The 9,447-nt window shown below is 42.5% G+C and overlaps 1 protein-coding gene across 2 annotated transcripts; it reads left to right on the plus strand.

Moving 5' to 3' along the window:
* Window positions 1-831: 831 nt before the first annotated feature.
* LOC118360018 (zinc finger protein 217) lies at window positions 832-7,737 on the plus strand. Of its 2 annotated transcripts, none has more exons than XM_035739041.2 (6): window positions 832-954; window positions 2,376-3,798; window positions 3,973-4,098; window positions 4,312-5,766; window positions 5,947-6,058; window positions 6,161-7,737. In XM_035739041.2, the coding sequence occupies exons 2-5, from the start codon at window positions 2,499-2,501 to the stop codon at window positions 6,045-6,047; spliced, it is 2,982 nt and encodes a 993-aa protein (XP_035594934.1). In that variant the 5' UTR covers window positions 832-954; window positions 2,376-2,498; the 3' UTR covers window positions 6,048-6,058; window positions 6,161-7,737. The 2 variants fall into 2 exon arrangements, with proteins under 2 accessions (XP_035594934.1, XP_035594933.1); XM_035739040.2 differs by having other exon boundaries at window positions 863-1,088.
* Window positions 7,738-9,447: the final 1,710 nt, after the last annotated feature.

The following is a 9,447-nucleotide window of genomic DNA, read 5'->3' on the forward strand; positions in this document are numbered from 1 at the left end:
CGGGGGTCTGTGGTATATGGCCAATATACCACGGATAAGGGCTGTATCCAGGCACTCCACATTGCATCATGTCTATGAACAGCCCGTAGCTGTGGTATTTTGGCCATTTACTACTATTTTGGCCATTTACCACTCTGGCCTTATTGCTTAATTATAAACCACTTATTCCTTTGAGCTAAACATTCAAACATTCAAACTAATGTCACAAGGGCTATCATTCAATGCTTGAAAAGCACAATGACCTGCTCCTGCATAGTACATAATCCCACACGTAGCTGAGTTTTAGCTCCCCCCCCCCCCCCCCCCTCCCCAAATGCTGCTCTGTTCTGTTGCAATGGAAGTGGAGTGTAAAAGGTAGTCAACATGGCGTTGAAATTTTTGCTTAGCACAAAGAGTTGCTAAAACATTGCTAATTTATTTAGGCATAGTTGCTAACTACCTGAGGCGGTCTCAAATGGAAATGATGTAGGATAAAATCAAATGTGTACTAGCCCATACATCTGTCTTATACAGAATAGAGTCACACTAGCCAATTAATTATCTTATCTAGGCCTATCCTCTCTCAGACCAAATCAATAGCTGACTAATCATCCCGTGACACAAACGCCATTGCAGTGATTACATTTGTTCTCGTCTTTTGTAGGACAGGCCTAATATATCTACAGACATTCTGTAACCTTGCTTTCATAAGAGATACATTTGTGTGCGTCCCATTTGTGAGTCCCACAAGGCAGCGGAGACATAGCATATTCAACTTTCGTTTATTCTTTCGATTAGAATAATTTACTTAATCAAAAGTTTCGATCACGTGACTGTCCCTGTCTCGCTTTTGGGGGCTGTGACGTGCACGCGCTACCGGATTCGTTAAGAACGCGCTTCAGAATTCAACAGCTGCACAGTGAAGATGCAAGCGTCGAAAAAGAACAATATGACCGACAAAACATTTGCAGCAAGGTGACTATAGTAGCTACTATTCTTGAACATCGTTTGGCGAGAGGACATAACACGCGGTTTATGTCACAATTAGCTGGATAACTATTTTCGATTAATCGAAAGTTTACCTGGAAAGCCCGAATTGGTAGATATTGGTGAGTTTTCATGTTACAGTTTTATCTGAAACAAACAACAGTGTACCAGTATCGATTGCTAGCTATTTTAAGTATTTCTGAAGATGAACTCAAATGATGGTTAATTTGGATGACTGTTTTATTAGCTATGTCTGAGTCCAGAAATTGTTAGCGATGACTTTGCTCCTGCTAAATTAGGAACTAGCGTGTTTAGCTAGGTAACGTTAGCCAGCTATTTTATCAAACTGGCTGAATTTTGCAATGTTTGATAGGAAACCGCTGTCTCAATGCTTCAAATAATCTGGGTGGTTAGCAGACGTTAATTTAACTAGCTAGTGCTAGTAAACAGGATGTAGTTTAGCCGCATAGCTAGCACACGAGTTACAAAAGTGTTAACTTTTGTCTGTGTTATTGAATAATAGCAAATGTGTCTCCAATAAATCGTGCATATCATGGATTTTCTATCTTTTTGTGTGTGACATGAATAGCTATAGCTATAAAACTTCACCTATTAGCCATTAAATTTGGCATGCATTACAGATTCATAACCGTTGGATTAACTCGACCAGTGCATCATTTGTTTTATCACGTTGCTAACAATAATCGCTCGAGAACAAATTGGGGACCTGTTTGATTAAACACGACTAGAAATAACTATTTTATTTATTTAAAAAAAATAGGTGACTGACTGGGGTAGAGAGAAGCCTCTTATTTTTAGGTTGAGTGTTTTTTCATCATGGAGGATGACACTTGTAACTTCCTTGTAACTTCCTTATGAAACTGTGTACAACTTTAACTGATTGCCAACACTGGCTTGTTGAACAAAGAATGAACATATTCTGCTAGGTCAGAATACATTTACTCAGTGGAAACCAAAATAGGAATGTTTTGAAATAAATAAATTACAAATAAATTTACCAGTTTTTTTTTTTAAATATTTTTTTTTTATAGATACTATCAAACTCTTTATGCAATGTCGTCATTATAAATATCTCATCTTGTATGAACTAGTTTATCCAGTTATTCCACATTTTATCCAACTGCTAAAATGATATAACCAAGCCAAGGCTTTGCCAGGCATGTTTAGTATCTTTGCAGTAATAGCAAACTGTCGAATAGCCATGTGCAGCAAGATTATTCATTCTTCACACTAGTTTATAATACTAGGAAATGTATATAGTTATCTAGTTTCAATATGATAACTCAACTTCTGTTTTATTTGAGTCATCTTGGTGCCTTTTAGCATTCTTAGGCCAATTCACCTTGCCATGATGATATCAACTAGTTTCCCCCTGTTTTTTTCTACAGGAATCTACTTAAGACCTAACTTCGCCGGTCTTCCACAATGATATTAAGCAACTTCATCCACTAACTCCTTGACTAAGGAAATACTCAAGTATATAGATCATTTGCACAACTTTTGAGGAGGAAATGCCAACTCACCTGTTGTTGCCATATGTGGAAAGTCCAGATGGACTTGGACAAGACAGTCTAAACATTAGTAGTGGTGCTAGCACGCCAGGGGCTGGCTCCAGCATGACCCCTCACTGTAACATTGTTGACAAGGCTGAGCCTCAGCCTGAGGAAAGCCTGCTGGAAGCCCTGGACTGCATGTTTTGTGACCAGACTTTCACACACCAAGATGACCTGGGCCCACACGTCCTGACCCAGCACCCCACAACGTTGTTTGAACCTGCCGTTTTGTGTGTGGAGGCAGAGTACTTGATCCCAGGTGAAAGGGCCAGGTCCAAACCCAGCTTGCCATCTGTAAAGGAGGTGGAGGTGTTTAGCTGTGTTGTGTGTGATCGGACCACAGAGGACACCAGCGAGCTGGAGAGCCACATGCGGACGCACAAGGACTGTTTCACTTTTCACTGTAACCTTTGTGGCCGGCGGTTCAAGGAACCCTGGTTTCTCAGGAACCATATCAGGTTCCATAAGACAAAGGCCCAGCAGAACCTGGACGGTCCAATTATTATCAATGAAGTCATCCAAGACCAAGTCTCAGAGCCTGTAATCACGCCTTACAAAATGTGCTTTACCTGTGGATTCTTTTTCCCTGATAAAGACAGTTTGGTGGAACACAGTAAAGTACATCGTAAAGATTCAGAGGCTGATGAAGACAGAGAAAATGATAGACGGGAAGATTCCCTCATTCAAGAAGGTTTTTTACGGGGTCTCAACCTTCGCCCCATATCTGAGAAAAGTAGTACGACACCAGAGAGATCCTCCAAGTGGATAGCCCAACTAGACCCTTTCAACACTTACCAGGCCTGGCAACTTGCCACCAAGGGAAAGGTAGCAGTTGGTCCAAGTGTGGCTAAAGATGTAGGCCTAAGTCAAAACAACAGCTCCGACAACGAGGACTCTGGCTCAGATAAGGAACTGACACACATCTGGTCAGAAGGCCAAGGAGGTGACGACAAGGGGGTTAAGGAAAACATCGATGGAGATCTGAAATCCAGACAGACTACAGACGAGACTCCGTCACCGGAGCCTGATCAGAAATCAAGTCGAAATGATAAGCCGACCCGCTGCGAGGACTGCGGGAGGGCGTTCAGGACGTACCACCAGCTTGTTCTCCACTCCAGGGTGCACAAGAGGGAGAGGGGCGAGGGGGAGAGCCCCACCGCCTCCATTGATGGAAAGCTCTCCAGAGCAGGGTCCCCCAGAGAGGAGGGGTCTGAAGACGGGTTAGAGGTGGGAGCACCGGGATATGCTTTCTATTCAGGTATGCATCAACTTAATGTTACACAAAGGTTCATTTATTGAAATTGCCATTTGTTTACAATGGCTCCCTCTGCTGTTCATTTGTCGACTATGCAAATGCACTTGCTTCACACGTTTTTGTAAGTAGGCTATTTGGTTTCTTCACATGACTAATCTCCTGTTTTTGCCTCCATAGATAAAAGTGAAGATGGCTTTGATCGAATGAAGGTGAAACATCTTGTGTCCTCCAGAGAATGTAGTTATTGTGGCAAGACCTTCCGTTCCAGCTATTACCTCAACATTCACCTCAGGACGCATACAGGTAAACCTTATATAATACTGGGAAGCCTGATTATGATTAAGAAATAGGCTGCACAATTGCAAGTTGAGATGTATAGCTTGTATTTGGCTTTAAGGTTAACATTAAGTTGGATTGGCTTGCTTGTGTGCTGAATGAAATTTATTTTAGCAGTCTGAAGACTATTTGCTGTTGTTTGGTCCATACATATGCTAATGTTATTAAATGTATTTTCAGGTGAAAAGCCATACAAATGTATATACTGTGACTATGCTGCAGCCCAGAAGACCTCACTGAGATATCACTTGGATCGACGTCACAAGGACAAACCATACACTGACATCCCTAATAAGCCTGTGGTGTCTGGGCCATCTCCCATTTTGAAAGAATTCCCCAGAAACCGGGAAGATAAACGGGTCCCCAACAGGTCCAAACTATGGCAGACTCCCAATGTCAAACTAGCAACCAAACCTTGTGCCAATGTAAAACCAGAGGATAGATTTAATAACATTGGTGGCAAGCTTGACGGCCCGCTTGCTCAAGTGAATGCTGAGTATGGGAAATTGATTACTACGGCTGCTTACTCCTCTTCTGCTGATGATGCGCACATAAAATTCCCTGTACTTATTAACCCGAAGATGGAAGGAAAGGAGATAGACAAGGGCTTTGAGGCTCCGTTAAATTTGTCCTTAAAAGTGTCCCTTTCCGTCTCTGCCACCCTAATACCAAGGAACGCATTGATTTCAAATGTCTGTTCGTCCTGTGCCTTTAGCACTCTGTACCCAGAGGTCCTGCTCATGCACAAGAAGCTGGTTCACAAGGAGAAGTTGGAAATGATCAAGAAGAACAGAAGTCTTAAACAGAAGCGTTACACTGGCTGCCCCCCTGCCCTAGAGGGAAAAGATGTCCTCCCGCTGCCTCCTATTGACAGGAGACACCCTCGGCGGACCAAATCCCCAACTCCACAGCCTCCTGGAAAATCTGCCGAGAAGACCCACCCTGCCGCCTCTCCTCATGGGCCCAAACAGTCCCAGACCAGCGAACCATCACAGAGGGAGACAGCCCTGGACACTCGGCGGTACAGGATGATGATTGAGCATCGCACCAGTCAGGGCCAGTCCAGGTTTACAGAGCCAGCTGAACAATCCAACACCAAAGGTACAAAAGATAACAGGTCTGTAGTGGTGGACAGACCAAGGCAGGGCCCATCGGACAGCAAAGGGGCGAGCGGACAGAGTGTGAGAAGTGGCCCAGGCAGAAATTGGAACGGCGTGGTATGGCCCTCCGACACTGCTAAGCTGTGCCTCTCCAGCCGGTTTGGTAGTCTGCCCCCGATGGACTTTGGTGGTGAACCCTCCAGCAAGAGACCAAGGTACTCCGGGCTTCCCGGAAGGGAAACGGACACTGTAGAGACGTCTAGCTTTAGGACCGAGTACAACAGACTGCTGAACTCCGGGAGACCCCAAGTGAAAAACTCCTTTTCGTCACAAGGAACCTCTCTCTCTAACAACAGGCCTCAGGCCTATGCCCCGGTCAAAGCGTCCAATCCTCCAGCCTCTGCAAGCAGCAGCAGCATGGAGACTGACTGGAATATGATCAACATCCTCCGCTCCTACAGCCCCAGTGACCTGGCCTCCCTCTACCACCCCACTGTGGCTAACCCCAGTCACGGAGTGCTGACCAACCCAAGAGGTATGAGCTAAAATCTTGATATGTTCTATACATGTGAAATTCATTCATACCATGTTAGTGTAGTTGAAAATGTCACAGGGTTCCTTTGAGTTGAATGGCTATGTTCATATTGTCACTTAAGATTTATATCAAACTATTACTTTGGAGCTACTCCTAAGATTGTCCTTCTCCTCTTCCTAGGAGGTAGGCCATCACCCTACCCAGCTAGTATGCTACAGAGGAGAGCCTATTCCAGACCCATCAGTAGTGAACACAGTGGACCCCCTGACAAAAGTACTTAGCTGTTCTAATGGTAGGCTATTATTTTGGTTGACTTCACCGGCCGCGTAAGTAACTATGCTCGTCTTAAGTTTTGTGTTCGGATTAATAGAATATATTTTATCGCCTTCCGTAGGTTTGAAGTACCCTGAGAACTTCCTGCTGCCACCATCTTCTTTTGAGAGCTTACCCGGTGGGGAAGGCTTAACTCAGCCCAACTGCGATCTGTGGATACACCTCTATCCAATGCCGACCGAGTTTACAGTTTGTATGTATTGAAGAACGACTGTTTGAATATCATATTGGTATGGTTGCACTAGACAAAACATTTATAAGTGTTCAGAGGAAAAATTACTTTTTTTTTTTTTTAATATGCTGCTCTGTCTGACTGTATGTCAGCAATCAAAGGGCTATGTATCTGTCAAAGCACTGATGTAGGGTTTTATCTGGCATACAGCTTGACGTCTTTGTTTACAAAAAAAGCTGTATGTTGACATATGTTACCTCAAAAGTCAGTTTAGAGACTGTTGACGCTCAAGTCGTCAGTTGTTTCTGTGATGATATGAAGCTGCTGTAGCTATCATGTCTAATATTGAGCCAATGCATTTTTTGGGAGAGTTAAGAGTAGAACGTCTGATGTGCCACTCGGTAGTAGTTTCGCTGGATGGACATTATGACCAGGGCCTGAAGCCTGTTACCAGATATTCTGTGAAATGTACATAAGAAGCCTGCTCGTTCTTTTCCTTCTATAGATTCCTCAAAACCAACTCTTCTAAAACATGGACCAAATATCAACAGAATTCTTGAGGGATTCTACTTTTTTTGTGTAGGGAAAAAAAGTATGCTCATGTTATGCAGGATTTCGATTGTTACTGGGTCTTTTGCAACGGGTTTTGTTAACTTGGCTGCCTGCTTTGTCACTGGTTTCTCTGAACCTCTGGTCTATTTGTTGGTACTGTATGTAAGTCAGGAAGAGCCTAGCGGAAGGCTCACTGAAGGAATAGCTTAAAACATTGTACACTGTGAAGGGGAAAAAAAACAGTCTCAGGTTTCAGACCTCGATTTTGGGCTCTGATACAACTCAATTTCATTTTTTTGCATTAACTATTACAAATGTAATGCACATTATCTAGGAAGCTCTGTGATTAATTTCAAGCAATGTGGATACATCAGACTTCTGTTATTTCATATTTTTGCTGTTATCATTTTTTGGGGGGGGTGTTTTATTTATTTCTGTTACAGTTGTTTCGGTTTTTACATGTAAAATGTTAAATATACCGTTTAAGATTTATACGACAATTACAATATAATAGTTAATGACGTGGGGCATAGCGAGTCGTGTTATTTTTTTCACTCTGAAAAAGTCTACAGGTGACTTCAAGTGTTACTATAGGCCTATCACCTTCCTGTGTTATATAACCTTTGAAACAACTTGTCAATCTAAAATAGTTGTCATGTCTGATCACTGGCAATAGACGAGGAGCCAAAATGTACTGATTTCCCCCTGTCCTGCTGTCATTATTCGCATGGGGTTAAGTTATTAACATTTTAAGTTTGGTTCATGTATTCAGTAGTTCTTGTGACAGATTCTGGATTTGACCTGTTTGGTTGAAATTACTAATGCAACAATGCTATGTCTGCCTATACTGTACTTGATATGATTTCCCCGTTTTGGCTTACGTAAGCCTAATAAATTGTGGCCATGTCATACAAGCTTTGGTTTTTGTTTTTTCAGTTTGTACTTTTCAATGTTGTGATCTTCATTTGTTTTCATGGTCTTTTGACTTATATCAAGTGCAATTGTGGCAGTTGTTGTAAATGAGAGTGGAGGGACCAATTCACTCAGACCTTCAGTTTTAGCAGAAATGAAACATTCTGGTAAAATGTCACTGCAATTTATGTGCAAATAATTTTGACATTTTTGAAAATGTAATCCATTTCTGTAATGAGAATAGTGCTTTCGTTTAATCTTTGCACAATTAAGAAATTTGTGTAAAGTATTGAGAAATTGCTATATTTTCAGTTACATCTTAGTCCACAAGCCTGTACTTTGGTTCATTCAATGTCTGGAAAATGTCTTAACTGTAGGTGAACACCAGAGGGCAGTGTATACAAAGAGTCGAGCAACAGAGGCAGGTAGAGGTTCTGTGCTGTGGTGATACATTCTGGTGGAGCAGGAATGCTTAGCTGCACATCTTTGGTTTGTCTGTCAGGTTTATATTGTTGATAATGAGAATTTCCTAAGTATTTTGTGTTGATGCAGGTTGGCATTTTGTAATAAAAGGGACAAGCAAGACAAACCTGTTTTGGGCATCACTAAACTTAAACTGTCCATATCTGTGTAAATTGCCACTGTATTCCTATGGTAATACATTGCTTATAGTCAATGGGTTGTATCCTTCAGATTGAGGTACAGTGCATTCTGAAAGAATTCAGACCCCTTGACTTTTTCCACATTTTGTTAGTCTTATTCCAAAATTTACTATTTTTTTTTCCTCAAATCTACACACAATTCTATTGAAAAATAAACACCTTATTTACATAAGTAGTCAGACCCTTTGCTATAAGACTCAATTGAGCTCAGGTGCATCCTGTTTCCATTGATCATCCTTGATTGGAGCCTTGATTGGAGCCCAGCCCACCTGTGGTAAATTCAATTGATTGGACATGATTTGGAAAAGCACAGACCTTTCTATATAGGGTCCCACAGTTAACAGTGCATGTCAGAGTAAAAATCAAGTCCTGATGTCGAGGAATTGTCCGTAGAGCTTAGAGACATGATTGTATCGAGGCACAGATCTTGGGAAGGGTACCAAAAAATGTCTGCAGCATTAAAAGGTCCCCAAGAGCTCAGTGGCCTCCATTCTTAAGAGGAAAAAGTTTGGAACCACCTAGACTCTTCCTAGAGCTGGCCGCCCTGCCAAACTGAGCAATCGGGAGAGAGGTGACCAGGAACCCGATGGTCACTCTGACAGAGCTCTAGAGTTTGTCTGTGGAGATAAGAGAACCTTCCAGAAGGATAACGATCTCCCCAGCACTCCACCAATCAGGACTTTATGGTAGAGTGGCAAGATGGAAGCCACTCCTCAGTCAAAGGCACATGACAGCCCACTTGCAGTTTGCAAAAGTTACATAAAGACCCTGACCTTGAGACAAAAGATTCTCTGGTCTGATTAAACCAAGATTGAACTCTTTGGCCTGAATGCCAAACGTCACGTCTGGAGGAAACCTTGCACCGTGCTGTGGGGATGTTTTTCAGCGGCAGGGACTGGCATTCTAGTCAGGATTGAGGGAAGGATGAACGGAGGAAAGTACAGAGAGATCCTTGATAATCTGCCCCAGAATGCTCAGAACCTCAGACTGGGGCGAAGGTTCACCTTTCAACAGGACAATGACCCTAAGCACACAACCAAGAAAACACAG

The sequence above is a fragment of the Oncorhynchus keta genome, chromosome 27, assembly GCF_023373465.1.
Source record: "Oncorhynchus keta strain PuntledgeMale-10-30-2019 chromosome 27, Oket_V2, whole genome shotgun sequence".
NCBI lineage: Eukaryota > Metazoa > Chordata > Actinopteri > Salmoniformes > Salmonidae > Oncorhynchus > Oncorhynchus keta.

Coding starts and splice junctions, on each gene's coding strand:
- LOC118360018 (XM_035739041.2), top strand. CDS start 2,499: ATGCCAACTCACCTGTTGTTGCCATATGTGGAAAGTCCAGATGGACTT. Junction 3,799..3,972: donor GGGATATGCTTTCTATTCAG/GTATGCATCAAC, acceptor TTGCCTCCATAG/ATAAAAGTGAAGATGGCTTT. Junction 5,767..5,946: donor AGTGCTGACCAACCCAAGAG/GTATGAGCTAAA, acceptor TCCTCTTCCTAG/GAGGTAGGCCATCACCCTAC.